Source organism: Thermobia domestica, chromosome 9 (genome assembly GCF_964235325.1).
Source record: "Thermobia domestica chromosome 9, izTheDome1.hap1.1, whole genome shotgun sequence".
Taxonomy (NCBI): Eukaryota; Metazoa; Arthropoda; class Insecta; order Zygentoma; family Lepismatidae; genus Thermobia; species Thermobia domestica.
Window position 1 is genome coordinate 178,467,229 of NC_137462.1, and position 19,975 is coordinate 178,487,203.

The 19,975-nt window shown below is 36.4% G+C and overlaps 1 protein-coding gene across 5 annotated transcripts in view; it reads right to left on the reverse strand.

Moving 5' to 3' along the window:
- LOC145660465 (uncharacterized) overlaps positions 1-19,975 on the reverse strand; it is a 146,643-nt gene that overhangs the window by 85,237 nt on the left and 41,431 nt on the right. For all 5 annotated transcript variants that reach the window (XM_081725524.1, XM_081725526.1, XM_081725523.1 and 2 more), the window contains exons 7-11: positions 16,563-16,719; positions 14,340-14,488; positions 6,491-6,650; positions 3,941-4,089; positions 2,662-2,782 (exon numbers count right to left, since the gene is read on the reverse strand). In XM_081725524.1, coding sequence (XP_081581650.1) covers positions 2,662-2,782; positions 3,941-4,089; positions 6,491-6,650; positions 14,340-14,488; positions 16,563-16,719 — 736 coding nt within the window. The remainder of the gene's footprint in view (positions 1-2,661; positions 2,783-3,940; positions 4,090-6,490; positions 6,651-14,339; positions 14,489-16,562; positions 16,720-19,975) is intronic.

Sequence of the window (19,975 nt, forward strand, 5' to 3'; positions counted from 1 at the left end):
TAAGCAAAGCAATATATTTTATTTTGGAAAACTTAAACGTGTTACAGTTTCGCCAACAATCTAATTTTTAGACCTCCTAAAACTCTATGAATAAAATGAGAAAAACATTTCAATAATAAAAGACAGCTTTTGAGGTCCCTTACATCTGATTAGCTATTCCCAACCAATCCCACCAATTACAATGCAGTGCATTCTAAACATTCTAAAAGGTAAACAAAATCTTTCAATTATTTCTCCCCTTGTTGTAAGTTACCAAAACGTAAAATAATTGCTTAATTCACCTTCCCTCCTTGTTGTGACTTATATATAAAAGCTTGTCGTATTGCAATCTGATATAATCCTTTATGGCTAGGACTGTTAAATCCTGCAAGAAAAATTGTAACTTGTGTAATAATTTCATCAGATACCGTGTTTTTAGATTTCTTTGATATCCTCAAGTGGTAAGTACTCTCTTTTCGATTTCTTTCTTATGCAATAAACATATTCAAGCTAAACTTACGCCCCATATAATTTTAACATGCAATTTTTAGTTACATCAGAATCATGGGGAAAGGCGGAGCTACTTTAATTATTTAGTTAGCTTTCCCCTTGATACAGTCAGTGTATTTATATAAATTAATTAAAAAGTAAATTAATTATAATATTAGGAAGAAAATATAAAAGACTGTTAATGTAATGAGAGCATTCGCACGTATTAGATTCAGGTGAAGCTATTTTTTTAAACAATTGATAATATTGTATTGCAATGTAATGTTTTGCCATTAGTTATTTGTATATTCATTGTATAAGTCATTAGTCTTTAAGTGTCAGTGTTAGAAACAAACATAAAGAATTGTTTATAGGCCTAAAGAGCCCTGAGAAGAAATTTTGGGGAGGCCCTGGTTTTAAAGTTCTGCTACTAAACAAGATAACATTCCTTTAAGAATAATTTATTGCGGACTCGGAGAACAGGGAAGAGAGAAGTTTCAAAAATATTTTCTGACAGAACAAACACAATTATTGGAGTCAGGGACTTCGAAATTTGTTCAGGACTAAACTTTTTGTGAAACCCTTTATTTTCCATTCTTGCAGCCATATATAGGCCAACAGGTTTCAAACTATCACAATTACAAGTAGGGTTCCTACCTATATAGGTTGACTTATTCCGGGACAAATATTTGCCGACAGGTCAGTGTATTCTCAATTACCTAGGGATGACTTAAGAAGTGAAAAACATACATGTTAAGAAATAGATTTGTAAAAAAAAAAAAAAAAAGTTACAATTAAAACTAGGATTCTAAACATTACATAATTAGTATTCTTGCTACTGATATATATTTAAAATTAATACTTGCAGGCTCATTATTTTCTTCTTCTCAACTAGTTCTTTCTTTTTTTTAAAAAAAAAAAAAAAAATAGAAACAGAAATGGCGGAAAACGAAATTGTGCACACTGCGAAGGGAAAACCGTCTGTTATTTACAGTGGGCATCAGTACTGCATTCATCGGATAAACCAGGACAATTCAATCAATTGGTTATGCCTAGAAGAAAAAAACGGAGAAATGTGGTGGTCATATTTTAACGAAAGATGGTGTAATGTTACGGGCATCGAGCCACGTGCGTAAGACGGATGCTGCTGCAATTGAGGTTCGAAAGAGTATGGAAAACATGAGAAAACGTGTTCGAGATTATCCTCAGTCTGTGTCAGCAATATAACGTGAAGAAATGGGTCCCATGATCAATCGTGGAGATGATTTTGTTACTGAACTGCCATTGTTCTCTTCAGTTAAAAGTGTCCTTTATCTCTTGTGAAAAACTGCATAACATTTAACAGCACATCCAAAGAACGTACAGGATATTTATATTCCAGAGGCTGTTATTAAAATAAATGGCGGTTCATTTACTTCTCTTTGATCACGGCACAGAGGATAGAATTTTAGCTTCTGCGACGATGAGAGGAAGGGAGACTACGTCGATGGGGACCACGTTTTTCATGGATGGGACATTTAAAAGCTGTTGCAGGTTATTTTCACAAATTTACACCATTCATGTAGGTGTAAGTAGCACACTGTAGGAGACCAATGTAATCCCTGTACTGTATGCTCTTTTACCCAACAGGAGGAAAGAAACCTACAATAAGTTGTTTGAGCATTTGGGTATTTCTATACCTTTGTAGAAACGGAAATCCATGATAATGGACTTTAAAGCAGGAGCTCTTTCAAGTTTGAAGGCAGTATTTCCGGCAGTGGATGTCAATAGTTGTAATTACCATTTTAATCAATGCATTTGGAGGAAAGTGCAGGATATCGGTTTGGTAAGGGAGTACAAGGAGGACGCCAAAGTCAGATTTCATATAAAAATGTGTGCTGCTTTGGCATATATGCCACCTGCACATGTTGATGACGGTTGGCTTTTAATTCAAGAAGGCTACCCTATGAATGATAAGCTTCAAAAGTTCTATAGCTACTTAGTTGATACATGGTTGTTGATATATATATCTATCTATATCTATCTATCTATATCTATATCTATATATATATATATATATATATATATATATATATATAACTGATACACTGTACGTGGTTAAGGATATAAGTTCTCTGTAAAACTAACGCAGTCAACATAAACGGCGTCACTGTACACCTTTCGGATATGACTTTTCTTTAAAACATCTATTACCTGTTTTATTGTGAATTCCACAATTCGAACCTCATGTCCATTTATTATGTGAGGTCGAGCAGCAAGAGCTAGACCGACCATATAGGAGTCAGAATATTCAATGAATCCACATCCTCTTGGGCTGAAAAAAAAAATTGCTTACACACAGGTATATATTTAAAAGAAGACAGTAAAATAAAGAAATAAATAATATAAAATACAGATTTCATGCACGTGTTTCATTTGTGATTATAATTCAAGTACGACTTACATCTATGAATTGTACGGATTTATTGTTTTACTTAACTTTAATTTATTTCTTAAGTTTTTGCGGACTTTTGTCAAGTGGGACTCGACACTTAAATTTTGCTCATTCCAGTCCGGTGTCGGGTCACACTCGACATAATACTTCCATTGATTTCGTCCATTGTCGAGTGTTAGTTGTTTGATTTCTTTGCTACTACACCTAGTGGACAATATTTAAAGAAGAAAATAAAAAGACTTTCACCCGTTATTTAATGGTGTTAATGTAATAGGTTTTGACTCAAATTATACATACCAAACGCCGTAATTTGGCAAATTAATTCAAACCTGTTTAGACAAACGCAAGAAAAATAAAAGGACCGCACAGAGTTTCTTCACATAAGATTAATACTTAGAAAGAAAATGATACGTTCCAATTGAAACAGAAGAAAAGGTAATCTATTCCTGATTTTTAACAAAATTCTGCCTTCTGTAAACTACAATTTTACCTGAAACAAGGAAGCCAACTACACAAGAAACTTATTACAATGAAAATCTTCCACTTTTATTTCCCACGGTATTGCCGGCTAGGCTAAAGGGGAAGGTGATGATGAGAAATGAATGAAATGGTGGAATGAAAAAAATGGGAAGAAACGGGAGAACCCCGAGAAAACCCACACACACGATGTTTGTCCACCACAAAGTTAAACTTGGAGCGAGCTGGGATCGAACCAAGGACCCCATGCACCAGAGATATACCCTGCCCACGCTCTACCACTGAGCCACCGCGGCCCCTCTTATTATAATGAGTTACTATTTCAACCATTTGTGCTCTATCACTGTACTGGAATCACATTTTTATCATTATAGAATAGAAATGAATTACGTAATACTAACCATCTTTAAAAAAACAAATTTATAACTGAAAGCAGCTATTATTAATTTATTTTTATTAATTTTTCGATACTTCTTTTATTTTTTATTAAAATTAGTTTTATTGATATTGCTAACAAAAAGTAAAAGATGGGTTATATTAAATTTATTGAACTATACTTACTGATTTGTTAACACATCTTTTCTGATTTGAACACATGTCACTTTGCCCCAAGTCTCGAAATAACGTCTAAGACATTCTTCCGTAATCTGTGGATCCAAGTTACCAACGAACAGCCTCTTTGACATTACGGTATACGCATAGTTGTCAGCCTAATCATTCAAAATAGAATAAAATAAAATAAAGTATTAGTTCTTAAATTAAATATTCAGAAAAAACTAGTTGTTAACTTATGAAGAGGACATCGTAGTTTATTTATTTTTACATAATAAATTAGTTTTTAAAATAACGGTTCAATGAACAACTTCATTTTTCGACCTCCTGTTCATTATATCACAATTGATTACCAGATAAATTACTTACATGCAATACCCCGAAGGCATTGATCACTTTGTTTCACAATATTCTTTGCAAGTACCAAACACATGTATTTTTCGAAATTTGATGTTATTTAAAAATTGAAAGAAAAAAGTACTGTTGCAACTGTTTTAACATTTCTACGATTTACATTTACTTTATTCTGTTTTAACATTTCTACGATTTACATTTACTTTATTAAGTATGTAAAATTAAAATACCAAACTTAAGATAGCGAAAAATGTTATTGCAAACAAAATATAATTCATTCGTAAACTAGAAATATGACTATAATTTCTCTTCGTATCATGAAATACAATACTAAATGAACTCTTAAGACGGAAACTAGACTAATAGAACAGAGACATTTGTAAGTTTGTGGATTTTGCGTGCAGATATGTTGCGGGGTATGGGGAATACGTTCATTAAAAAGCATGTAAGCGTGTGGTATCAGATGTCATCCCGAAATATGTGGCAGGGGCATGGGAGGGTGGGAATGCCCGCCAGCGCAATTCATCTCTCCAGTTTTAAACTGTTGTAAAATTTTCGAGTGAAAACTTTGTGTTTATGTCAAAATTTGGATAACATATTAGAAATCGTATTTTGGGAAAATCAGTTGCTACGGTGACTCATGTTTTAAATATGACGTCCATAAATCCCAAACTTAAGTATTCTCTATCTCTTTTCTTTATGTCCAAAGTCTTGAAATTGCTACATGTGGGTGAAACTACCCTGAAATAAACGTTGTTGGATAATTCAAGAATTTTCGAATGGTATACACACAGAGTAATCAGTGGCGTATTTACTATTTTGCTTCGGGTGGTTTGCTACCTTTATTCCTGGAAATGTGTAAATTCTGTGAGATATTTGATTTACTTTAAAATAGTAAATAATATTGCGGGGGGCTTAAGTCCAGAAGCCCCCTTAAATACGCCACTGACAGTAATCATAACAATATATGGTAAGAGAAAAATACGTATCTTATGGTGGTTTATTCTAGACATATTTCTTTTATTCTTTTTGGCACATATGCAGATTCTAATTTTGTAGTTCTTGCATAGTATCATCTACCGCTTGTTAATGAGCTACAAATATTTCCCTCGGAGAAAAAGATGTTTTGAGAAAATCTTAAGGGAATTCATATCTTAAAACCTCCGCTACCTTTCGACAAGCAGTCAGGTGCCAATAGTTGACAATTAAGAGGGTTAGCTTTCACCTTGAATTACTAAAGCTCCCCACTGATGAAAGGAGCCGTTATAGCTAAAGGCTTTACCAAACAAATACAGATACGTACAACCATTTCCTGAATTCGTGCACGTGATTTTTCTTATTCACATCTTCCTCCACCACCCCTTCATCAGGGTAGCGTTCTGTCCATTGACCTCCAAGAACAAATCGTGGGAATCCATGCTTCTTTGTCCTCAGACATAAATACAGAACACCTGCCTCGGGAATATGAAAGTTAAGAAAAATAACAAAACGTATTTTGCGTGTTCAAGATACGCAGGTAAATTTATCATTATCGTCATAGGGTAAACATTGCTTCAATGCGGCCAACTTCCAAGATAGACAGGTGGCCAACTTACAGAGTAATAAGCAACCTATGTCTTATGGGAAAATGCAAGTTCAAGACGAACCAGGCCAAGATAAGCAGGTGGCCAAGTTTACAGGTTTTACTGTATATAGTTTAAAAGCTATTTTACTCAGTGTGGTATCATTTGGACATTTACTATGTGAATTACGTCTTAAGTAATTTAATAATTCTGTTTCAACGAACTTACGGCAAATATATAACTAAGTATCTCTCTGTTTTAAGGTTGTAAGTTTAAAATGGAACAAACTTGGAATCTGAGCTAATGAGCTCCTGCTGAGTGCAATTTTTATTACTGATAATATCGAAATATTTGTATATACTTTTATTATTATACGTTTTGTTTTGATATTTCTATATCACAACGATTGATGGCACGTGATGTGATGATTTTGCTGTAGATGTTTTAAGAAAACCAGGCTCAGGAAGGTTGGAGTTTCCATTGAAACTTTCGGCAATTACTAAATAACAGACGTGAACTAGGATTAATCACAACGAACTTTTGTAATTATGTGTCAGTTTAGTTCATTACGTTGTTACTATCAATAAAATATGTTCCTAGTGCTAGACAAATGTCAGACTTAGAGACAGTTAATTACACTTACCGATACAGGTTCTTCACTTTCTAGTTTCTTTGATGCATATACTCGAGGTTCAAATTTTTTCACTTGTACACTTACACCATCAATTACATGGTTGGTGCATTTTGAGGCATCATATGCTAAATATGCATACTTAAAAGTTACAAATCCAAAACCTTTTGATCTATAATAAATATAAAATAAAGAATGTTGATAATATATAATATTTCAAAGCAAGTTTATTTTTTTAAAGTAATACAGAGGTTGTTCAGTCTACATTTGGCCAATTTCGACTTACCTAATAATTTAGAAAAATCCATGGCGCCAGGTCCGTAAGTGCTCGATGTGTTTCCCTTGGTTCCTAACAATAGCCCGACATCGTAATTTCCACTGTAATAGACTTCTCTGAAGAATTGGGAGGGGAATCTTGTCCCATTCCCTTTGCACAGCTTTCCAAAGTCCTTCCACAGTTGTCACACGCGGTTTTCCCAAAGCCCGCTTCAGCAATCCAAATCCACAATAGTCCATAGAACTTGCATCTGGAGAGTTAACAGGTACCTCATTGAAAGATATCACATATACACCACTTACCTGTATACCCTGTAGAATGCGAGGGACGATCGTGAGGTATGTGATGAGGCCTTGTCCATGTGAATGCGCACCAGATTGGCGTCATTTCCGTACATTGTTGGAATATCATGCTCGTAGATCGGCCGCATGATCTGCTCCTGAAAATACTGCGAATTTATTTTGCAGTTCTTCGCCACCCTACGAATCTTTAGTTTACCTCGGTAACAGTAGCCAGTAATGACCATGAACCATTTTGGGAAGGATTCTTTACAGACACGGACCCACCTTCTGAAGTTCTTAGCGCCTTTCTCTTGGTACATGGTGGCTCTCGGTTTGCCGCAGTCTGAAAGGTAAATCCATGCTTCATCGAGCGTTACGACGTACATCCACCTTTGTTTTGCCAGATGCCGTTCGTATAGCTTTCGGGCGTTACACTTTTGTTCCTTTTGGTGGGCATCCGTGAGAAGATGGCCACGAACTTTCATGACTTTTTCCAGCTTGAGTTGATGGTGTAACGTCCGGCTCAAGTCCCCAAAGACACGTCAAGACAATTAGCCATACACCTTTGTGTTGGCGGATTTTCTTGCATTGCCATTTTGCGAAGTTTCCTCTGTATGGTGGAGGTGGCCTTGTAGGCAACTTCGTTGGTGATCCAAATGGTGGAGCTTCGTTGCCCTTGTACTTTTGAATAACATTTTTTATTCCACTTAAACTGATGTTGCAACCATTCTTCTTGCACTGTTTTCTAATGACAGAAACACTAAAATGGACGTCATAAAGAGCCATAACATAGCCTTCCCAAAACTACTTAGTTTGGGCGGCATTTTGGTCACAGAGCGGAAACCCACACACTTGGAAACAAATTTAACACAACATTCACAACAATGGTCCTGTTTTGTGCGTTATTGTCGTCCGCGCGGAAAAACAACTCCATTCCCAGGAAGTCACTGCATAACACTGCAGGACGCCACGAGCCAGGTCGGGTGAGTCCATTCTGCCCGGGAGAGGGAAGGAACGAAATCGGCCAAACGTAGGCTGAACAACCTCTGTATTATAGTATATACAAAATATATAAGTACAAAATTATGAATAAGGCAAACATGGTGAGACGATTTACATGAAAACACACACATGTACAAGCCTTAATAAACGGATATTTCAGAGCTTAAGTTAGATGCTGTAACTTTACGAAAGTTTGTTTTGAGGATTTTTAAATTACTATAGTTCACTAACTATGTACCAATGCAGTCTAAGTGTGAAAATACGAAATCATATCCAAAAATCAACTCGTACAGAAATCAGCGATGGATAATCTTTGCGCAAGGAGACTTCCCACATAGTGGCAAATTTCTCTGAGAACTTCTTCAGAAATAACATTAAAAACAAAAAATAATGAAGAACATGAAATTCAACATTAGAATATGTAACATCTTTAAGGGTATGTCCTGGCTAAATTGTCTTCTCGTACCCGAGAACGGTTCACTAGCTCAATTAAATGGCTTTCTTGTATTAAAATATGGTAGGTTCATCAAAATGATTCGCCTCGCCACCATCATCCTATTCCGAAGCACATTCGATTTAAAAAAAAAAAAAAGTAGATGTTCATAAAAGAAGAAAAAAAAATATATTGCCCAAAAAATTTTCTCAAAGTTGACCCAAAATGGAGTTTCCGCGAAATCAAGAATACGAAGGTTACTTGAAGTCTTGGAATGACGTACAAAATATTGATTCACCTCTTCAAAATTGTTTATTTTTCAACATAAGTCTCCTTTACGAACTATGCATGCTTATATACAGATGGTGATCAGAAAAATGGAAACACCTGAACGAAATTACAACTTACCAGATTAATATGGTGTCGGGCGACCTTTCGCCTTCAGAACAGCCTTGATGCGACGTGGGATGGAGGCATGGAGGTCGTGAATGGTAGCAAGTGGAATTTTACACCATTCCTCGTGCAGGGCATCGGCCAGTTCTGTGAGAGAGGATGGAGGTGGAAATCGTCGCCGGAGTCGTGTTTCCAAGACGGATCACAGATGTTCAATGATGTTGAGATCTGGGGATTGGGCGGGCCAGGGGAGGTGTTGAACTTCATCCCGATGTTCCTCAAACCACGCTGCAACAACGCCAGCTGTGTGAATGGGTGCATTATCATCCTGGAAGATGGCGTCATTGTCCGGGAACAACATCCGGACCATAGGATGCAAGTGGTCTCGTAAAATTGCGACATAATCGTTGGCAGTGATTCGTCCGCTAAGTGTGACCACAGGACCCAATGAAAACCATGATATGGCGGCCCACAGCATCACCGAGCCGCCGCCATGTTTCACAGTTGGGCGGAGACACTGCAGGTCATAAGCTTCTTTGGGCGTTCTCCACACATAAACACGGCCCGTGGTTGGGAATAGGGTGAAGGATGACTCATCCGACCATATCACACGTTTCCAGTCCTCAACGGTCCAAGTTGCATGGTCACGGCACCATTTGTGGCGTGCGAAAGCGTTATGGTCCCTGATGAGCGGTTTGGCCCGTGCAACACGACCCCGTAAGTTCATGTCATGTAATTCGCGGCGGACCGTGATTGTCGAAACAGGGTGGGGGAGGTGCTGATTGAGTTCCTCCGTCACTTGCTCCGCAGTGGCACGACGGTTCTGCGTGACAATGCGCTTTAATACCCGGCGTGATCTGTCACTCATGATTTTCTTCCGCCCACTGTTCCGCTTCCCCGATGTGGTTTTCCCATGTGTTGTGTAGGCCGTCATCATCTTCGACACTGTCCCACGCGACACACCTAACACAGTAGCCACTGCCGTCACACTCACTCCACACAACCGCGCACCAACAATTTGCCCTCTTTGAAACTCTGAGAGGTCTCCCATTTTACACTACCTCCGTCTGCTGCAGCCACTGGACACTGCTGTTCCACTGCGTCTGACGTAGTATGGAGACCGACCTAACACCACCACCACCAGCGGTCCGGCGCTGCGAGCGCCACGACACCACTGCCAACCCATACATCTGACGTGTTGCCAACTACAGGTGTTTCCATTTTTCTGTTCACCATCTGTACTTAGTAATTTTTGATCAAATACAATACGTAGAAATATTATTTATATGAATGGTACGTATTAAACAAAATATTTTCACAGACAAACATTTAAACAAAATGTATTAGGTATGAGTTCCATTCAGGACAGATCGAGATATAGTATTAAATAATATATTAAACTAACTAACTACTAACTTTATAGCCTATGGAATTCGGAGGTTCAATGCTGCGTTTACAGAAATTCTCCATTGACTTCTGTCCTTAGCTAACCGAATCCAGTTTCTACTTTGTATTCCTATTTCTTGGACATCCATCTTAATATTGTCCTTCTCCATCTGCTCCTAGGTCTTCCTAATGATCATTTAATATTATTTGTTGCTAATAGCAATGATATAGGTTTCTCTCAAAGTCAATTAATATCTCTTATGAACTGCTGTTAAATCAGTGATAGAACAACTACCATAATAGGTTTAACCCTTAGTTCTCTCACTTAACCTTACCGGAAACTGCTTATGATATCTTCTTCGACTTTTAGATACCTTAATGCGGATTAATTTAGTTCGTATGACCTACGTTTTTCCACGCTGTTCTCTGAAGATATATTTTTCCAGTTAAGTAAAATATCCTCCAACTTCTTTACAAATCAACTGGATAATACGTGAACCACTGGAAAACAAATTACGAGCTTACTGAGTTCCCAGTTCTGTTATCGTCTGACACTGAGGGGTATTAGATGTATATTTTAGGCTGTTTGCTTGGTGTTTCTGATATTCACATTTCCCAAGTCCATGATCAAAAGTTATTGATCTCTATCCATGAAGTTTCTATTTCTTAAGTAACAGTCTATAGGAGAATTCAAAAGGCAGTTAGTATGAGTAAATACGTGTTGGCAATGAATGCTCGTGTGTTTCGTCTTATAGTGTCGCCTAAGATAATAGACTATACTTTGATTGAATGTTCAACATATGAAGGCGTGTATGTATTGTACACAATTGGGCTACCCCCCTCCTTCCTTCCTTATATGTTTGTATTCAGTATAAACCCAAACAATACGGCTGCGTTCGCTTACATTGAGCCACCATCAATGGAGCGCGGCATACAAAATCAAATGAGCGCATTATACTGGTAGCCAATAAGCAATAACTTCAACTCCTTCTACCCCAGTAGCGTCGTAACGAGAATACTCGGTTGTGCTATGGTACCAACGTTGTTTACAGTATAGGCCTAGATTTCCCTAAAATTTCTCTCTCGCGTACAGTCTCTTTTTTCTGCATACCAAACTTCATTTTTTCTAAAAATATGCCTTCGGTGGAAATTTGCCGCTATGGGCCCAAGACTTTGCTCAAATACAGGCCAAAACATATGGTTTTTTACCAAATAATTTCACTTTTCATGAGTTTAAAAACTATGCATTTATTTTATACTACATGCATTTATTTACTACATGCATTTATTTTTTCAAAATTTGCAACTTATATATTGGCCGGCTGCACCGTCGTTGAAGTATCTAAGAAGTCTAACTTGTAGCACTGTGCTTTTTACGTTACAACTCAAATATAGGCACAAATCATTTACGAATTCACCAAACTGAGAACTGATAAATTTACTTGTGGAGATTTTAGGTGGCTTCGTGTATTCTATGATCCAGATGTTTCAGGCTAATGATGGAAATTTTCCAAAATAATAATACATTCGAACAATTTATAATGATGGAGCTCTTGAAGTATGGTTTCATGAGCACTGGTACGAACTACACCCCTCCTGACTCATCCAATCCACAGGCCTCAACGTTTTGAATATCTGTGGTCAATTCTGGAGCTTAGAATCCGAAGCAGATATTTTCCTCCATCCTAGTCGATGAAAGTGAGTACTGTACTGCGTAAGAAATTGTATATTTCGCTGGAAACCACTCATGACTTTATCCCTTCATTGTGCGACGAATCAGAATTGTCCTGCACGCTCACTAATAACTGCTGCATCAATTATTTGGTGTTCCACGTAAAGTAATGAATGGATTATATTTGTAATCTCTCTTCCTCAATGAAGACTGAGACTGTCTTCCTCAATGAAGTATTGAAGAATGGTGTATTGTACGCAGGGAAGTGTAGTACAGATTCGAAAGTGCAATAGGACAGAGTTGGTGGTGTAGAATGGGAGAACATCTCTACGATTTTCAAAGAGAGAAAATACTAGGTGCGCAATTAATGGAGCAAGTTTATCCAAGAGTGTCACTGTGTTATGCACTGAGAGCAACAGTATCTGAGGCAATACCGTACAGAACTTGAAAAATAGTAAAGGAGACCAAGCTTGGGTAAGAGAGGTAAACGATTATATTTAACTCCAACTGTTGCACGTGTTATGTTTACCCTATAGGATGGTAATCCAAGTACAGCAAACATTACATTAGATAGTCATTGATCGAATATTTCGCCCGAGCGTTAACGGTGAAATAAGTTATCACAAAAGTAATAGCTTCTTTCACTGCTAACCACACATAGTCAAAAATACAAACAACCACCTTAAACTTATGAATAGAATAAAACTTCAGCATCATTTGAACTGGAAAAGAACATAAAATAATGAAAATTCGTTATTATCAATATATTACACCATGCACACCAAAATGAAGAACATGAGGTGACAATGTACGGGTCAGAATAACGCCAATGATACGCATAAATTGGAGATTATATTTGATACTAAGTACGATACTTACATCTCCTTAAATGACATGGGCAAATTATAACAATAGAAAATGTGGATGTCTTCTGATTACAAAAATATAAAATAGATATGCAAAATTTTACGCAGTGAGTGTGAAATGCTTCTTCTTGTAGAATGTGTTGGCGCCGAATGCTAGCTACGTCACACAGCTTCCTCTTTGTCCCCACTGCTTACGTGAGTCCCACCTACCAAAGTGACGTAAGCACAGGTAGGATTGTGATTGGTTGCTGTCGATGGCCAAGGCCGTCAGCTGCTTCGTCTGCCTCGTTGCTGATATATTCGTTGCGAGAACGTACAACGGTTAGTTACACTATTTGTTTCAAGATGGCAGCCTTTTAAAATAAAGGGATTAAATTGTTTGAGCTAGACACATTAAAAATAATGCACAAATAAGTTTATTACACACGAAAAGTATAGCTAATGCAGAACAAGTGTTTTTAAAACCACAATCGATTATATTTGCGTAACTTAAACAACTCCATTAAAGTAGTCATTTCCAATCCTGTGATCACCGCCACTAATACGGTATCACGAAATAGATAGTACCAAGAATATAAAACATATACCCCCATGAGCTGTCTTTCTCCTTCTTTCTACTAATAAGCAGGTTCATGTACGGCAGACGCTCTGACCGGACTCCCTTCTTCTGATCGTTGAATATGGTGGCAGTTCTGTGCTGGCATGGGCCGCAATTTTATTGTATTCTGTTGGTCCTATTATTATTGCCAAAGGAAAAATTACTGCCAGGACCATGTGACCATGATCTAAAGATGATACAACGTGAATATATATGGCAGTAGACACTGTACTGACTACACCATTTCAGCTTTCGTGTATATACATATATATATATATGTATATACACGAAAGCTGAAATGGTGTAGTCAGTACAGTGTCTACTGCCAACTGGATGACTCGAGTTCGAACCTCAATGGGGGCGGGATTTATTTCCTCATTATAACCTCATGTAGATGGGACTTAGGGTTTATCATGACAAATAGCAAGGAATAAGAATCAAAAATAACAGTCGCCAAACGAACTTTTTTTTTTCTTTTTTAGTGAAGCGGGCGGGCGTATGCGGCATTATATTATTGTTTAAAAACCGCTTGAAAGTATATTTCACTCGTGTGAACACCTAAAATACCAAAATTCTGAGAAACATAACATGAACACGTACCCCATTTTTAGGAGGGAACAAAATAATAATTATAATAATTGTGACTTTGAGTTTATAAATTCAAACTATCATCATACAAAAATATTACCAACTTTTGAGATGATCAAGCAACAATTAAAATATAGACCACTTGGAATGTACTAATTTATGACTAAAAATATACACAAAATTGTTAAACCTTCCTACCAAAACTATTACCCTTACAACAAAATCCCTTATTACGGAGATAAAATTCTCTATTTTCAGTAAAGTATTATTCATATCATACTTATGCTCTGATTTTTTCGAAATGAAAGGCTGCTTTTTATTTAGAGGATTAGAACTAAAGGTATTTCTGAAAATTTTGTGCTTACCTTTTGCTATAATAATCTCTCACAATAAAACAATCGATAACCTCACCCCACTGTCTGAAGTATTCAGTAAGGCTTTCTTCATCTGTCAAATGGGACAAACCACCAACAAACAACTTTCGCAGGCACGCATCTTTATATCTATCCCTACGCTGAAAATTAAACAAATAAAAACATAATTATTTTTGTATGCATTACATTTATAGTAGTGTTCACTATATTGAAATTATAACTACACAATATTGAGGATTTCAGTTGGAAAAAGGTATAGTGAACGTCTTTATAGACTTACAGGTACAACTATTAAAATACAGAGTGGACTATTTATCTTTTAAAGCTCTTGTTACTTCTAACAGGTTGTCTACTTCGAGGAAACAAAATTCCCTGACTTTTCCAGATTTTCCAGACCAAGAAAAGTTTCCAGACTATATTTTAGTGACATTAAATAAAGTTGTACTGGCCTTTCATTACCTATGCCTACAAATTTGTTCGCAAAACTAATTTAAATTTCATAGATGTTTAAAATGCAACTATGGTTGAAGATATATGACGATCACTTAACAAAAAACACCACTTCAAATTCGATATATTTTTGACGGCCTTCCATCTCCTCATACACCTAGTCATTCCTATCCTATCCACCCATTGTTTTAATACAGTATTATATTTTTCTAATATACCAAAATATAAAACAATACATACGAGTACGTGAAAAACATAAATATTATTATCCCTTATTACATATCACATGTAAAAGAAGTATTTTAGTAAGGTATAAAAATATTTACAAACAAGTAATTACAGTAAGATTAGAAACTGTTGATTCATTCCACTTAAAATCTGCTCGCTTAAAATGTCTTCTTCAAATCCTTCGTTTGCTTATCAATATCTTTCATTTCTTTTGCTGATTTCTCAAGCATTTTTTTATTTCTTTCTCTTCATCTGTTCCAGCGCTGCAGCAGATTTTTCTTTCCTTCTTTCTTTCAAACGGCTATTCTCACCTTCAGTTGTTACGTTTTTCCTCTGGAGAGAGTCTTTCAGTTGGCATAAATTAGTTGTTTCGAGATAAATACCTCTGTAGGATAAGAGCATCATGTACTAGTCTCTGTGAAACTAGAGGCTGTTCGTGTAAATTGTCCACAAGGTACTCCTTATTCAAAGAGGAACTAGAATCTTCTTAAAAAACAATGAGAAGTTGTTGATGTTAGTATCACCAAAGACAGACAATCATACCTGATCCAAATGATCATTAGTTATGTCAAAATTACTCAATCTTGTCGTAACTAATTCTTGGATACATATGCCATTGTCATATTGCTTTACCTCATCAGATGTAAGATCAGACAAATGATGTTTTTCCACAAGTACTACCAACAATGTTTACTTGTTCACATCCAAGTTTCTTGCCTAGAACTAAGTGTGAAGAAGGTCATGCTGCACCATAGGTGATTTGAACTTCAACAGTGACTTACACGACATATTCTTCCAGACATGTCACCGTAAGACGTAAAACTCAAAGATTTCATTTCACTTTTCTTCCAGACATGTCATAATATGTAAACTGTTTTTAGGGTGCCAGTGGGGCAATTATGGCAGGTAAACGTAAACCTTAGCTTTAACTGCTTATATCAAAAAATACTATCTTTTTTGTTTCAATTTTGATAAATATAATAATTCTATGTTAATTCTATATTATTTGCAAGAATTAAGAAGAAAAATCTCACATCCCCAACATGGATATTATGATAAAAAGGCCTTGTGTCCATCTTAAGAAAATAAAGAACAAATGATGTAATGTTATTTATGATTTCAGTTGGAGTAGTAGTCTGAAGAAGGAAGTGATATACTTCCGAAACTGTAACATTTCTAGTTAATTTATAATAAAGATTATAGACAGCCTTGTAAGAAAGTTGTAATTAGTTTGTGTCTCACATCCCCGTATGAGAATTCTGAGTTTTGTTTTTAAACTTTCAATTGTTAGAATTGCCTCAACCATGGGGGAATTATGGCACAGCTTCCTAGGTTCTAGTGATTTACAATCCACTGACTTTTGAGCAACCACGTTACAGGCCAGTTTTTGCCTTTTGAAATGGTGTTTCTAAAAGTTTTCTACCTCTATTTATAAGGAAGTTAGGAATAAAAACGTCAGACAGTACAAAAGACTATCATATAACACTTACTTCTTAATACACTCAGATATACCACACACATAACAATGTTAAATACCTGTTCATCTCTTTCCTCTTCCTCGTTACTTTCATCTCCCACGAAATTTTCCCTCCATATTTGTATGTCACAGCCATCAACTACATGAGGACTTGCTACAAGAGCTGCATCTACCATATACGCTCGAGTATATACTACAACACCAACATTTCGAGATCTGAAAAAGTAAAAAGTCACATTAAGTTGTATTTTTTTTTTTTTTTTTTTTTTTTTTTTAACTTAAACTTTATGGTAACTGTTCGTTGGTACTCGTATTAATATTAGTGATTCAAAGGTGCTCCTTATTAAATGTCTGGTTAATGCTGACTAATTTGAAAAGACAGTAAAAACCATGCTGACATAGTAGTAGAAACACTATGCAACAAAAGCTTGAATTTATGCTTTCTTTGCTTCTATTATTAATTATTTCTCAGAAGACTTAAAAAGAGAGTGGTAGAAGGAGACATACCAATGGGTCATTTCACGTGAAATCAGCAAATAAATGGAAGCTTGACCATTTCAGATCATGACAAAAACATCTCAAATGTACTCCACAGTAAGGGAAGTTGAAATTCCGAATGAAAATGTCATTCACATAAGTTCTCCTTTCTCCATAATCAAATGAAGGTCAGGTCAAGGGCATGAAATGTTGAACACAAACATCAACTTTCTTTTCTTCTTCTTGAGTGAACTAAAGGACATACGGAAGTAGTTGAGATTCATTAGAAAGCTGAAAGATTCTTTTTACATGTAGAAGACAGTAGTTTTTGAAAAACGTATTGAGCCATGTGTTCACGGTACACGGAAAATGAGTAAAAATGGCCATTGACAATTTTGCAGAAAATTTGGGGACATGTGATTGAAGGTGCTAGTGCGATTTTTGGCATCGTGAAAAATTTCCTCGTGATGACTGACTGTGGCAAAATTCAGGATGATATCATAACACAAACATAGGTTTTTGAAGTGCGGAAAATGGAACTTGGCCAAAATTAGTAATGTTGGCACCCTGTAATTGGATTCTATGAGAGGCAGTATAAAGTTACAAACACTTTCGTGCTATACCTCAATATCGTACCAACAACCATTGTAATGTGTTTAGATAAATCCTTAATATAGGTAGGTTTGAAAGAAAGAAAGAAAAAAAGTGGATGTTGGCGCAACAGCACAATATACAGATTGGTACTTAATGATACAAATGTACACCATATACAGTATGCATTTTATATTTGTCTCGTGCGTATATCTGATCAGATTAAGGCAATTGGTAATAATCGGATGTAATAGTGCAAACTCCTTTATCATTAAGCAGTTATCACCTACAGTTTCACGCAATTTGAAAACCAGCAAAAGGCATTATTGTCCGATGTCTTGCCAGAAAATGGAAAAATTCTTGACCTTAATATAGTGTCTGCAATTCAGGCATTTTATGAGGAGAATGATGATAACCGTATTACCCAGGGAAAATAACATTGTGACAGAGTGCATGGAGATATTGGAAAGCAGTTGAATTCGTGGATCTATTGAAAATTCGACTGAGAACCATCTTGATCAAAGTGATACTGTCACATACCAAAATATTTATGGCACTGTACCTACTGAAACACCCTACCTATTACACGAAATCAAACGCAGGAACTATTCTAACCATTTTGATGTTCGATGCACACACAATAAATCTTCACTAAACGCATATTAAGTTTTGCAGCGACATTACTTTGTTCTTTGCATAACAGTGTAATAATTCCTTGTTAGCATAGGAGAGCTAGATGATACGTAGACTAAGAACTTAATATGGGACCGGAAGCATATGCACTCAAACACGCGACCGACTTTCTTTATTACGCAACAGTTCTAAGTATTCCCTTTCCTCTGTACACATGGCAGAGAAAAATATCAGAACTATTTTCAACAAACCCCACCATTCTTCTTCTTCTTCTTCTTCTACTACTACTACTACTACTACTACTACTACTACTACTACTACTACTACTACTACTACTACTACTACTTATTATTATTATTATTATTATTATTATTATTATTATTATTATTATTATTATTATTATTATTATTATTATTATTATTATTCATTCTGCCTGTCGGTAGGTCCTCAGACAATTAGAGTTCTTTCCTCTTACGGTCGGGTCTGGAAATGTTTCTTCATGTTTCTCGATCTTTAGCATTTCCTTTTAACTTTCAATATTTTCATCAATTTTCAGATAAACGATCATTGCGTTCCTCTTTCTGCTCCTCGCTTTACTTTTTATCTTTCCGCTATAACGTGATAAAAAAGACAATTTCTTTGAAAGGTGTGTTCAATGTAATTGCCCTTCCTAGAAGGATGCTGGTTAAAAGCGTTCTCTTTTCCCCTTAACCACTTTAAACATCTTCGTTTGTCACTCTCTTTATCTTCCTTCAACGTTTTCGAAGATATCTAAATATTTTTTTTTTCTATCTTCCATAATATTTAGGTCAAATGGCGAGCTTGCTTGGTGGGAGCAATCTTTTCTTGTTGAACGCCTGTTCGGCTACGGTAATTCTTGATCTGATCTCTTTAGTACAGTAAGTGTCTCTCGTCAAATCTTTCCAGATATTTGAAATGATCGACCTATTTAAGTTCTCTTTGTTCTACTCTGATTCGTAAGGGCGTGTTTTCACGTAATATTCTCATTACTTTCGACTTTTCGATGTTCATTTCCATTCTTTAATGTTTCCTAGTGTCAATTATTCTGTCTATTATTGTCCTGCAATGGACGACCACAAAGTGCAACTTCCTGTGCCATGAGTATTGATGTGGTTGCGAAGGAGACAGTTAGTCCTGCACGATCAACACGGAAGGTTGCACAAGAGGCCGGCGTGAGAAATGTGTCTATGTTCATATAAGATACATTTGGTACAAGAGTTACATGGGGATGGCACAGACAGAACAGAATTCTGTGAATGGCTCAGCAGACGAATGCAGCATCCTAATTTAAAGGCTGACGTTCTATTCAGCGAGAGGCTATTTTCTATCTTAACAGTACAGTCAACAAACACAACGCTGTATATTGGTCTATTGGTAAGTGCCACATTGTTGTGGAAGCGCACCATCAAACTGACCCTTGAATGAGTGTATGGTGTGGGATACATGGCAATGTTTAATTAGATCTCGTTTCCCTACCTGATAGCTTAACATCAGATCAATATCTACCTGGAGACCAGACTGCAGCTGTATCTGGATGGCATGTCGCTTGGCATCGAAGCATTTATTTTATTTCTAGCACGATGGAGCACAGTAACATTACGGCTGTACAGTACAACAGTACGAAGTGCTCCCTAGGCAATGGATTGATAGCAAGGTACATGTGGAATGACTATCCAGGTCACCTGACTAATGCTATTAAGACTTTTACTTGTGGGGGATATATAGTCACCTGTGTATCGAACCGTGGATC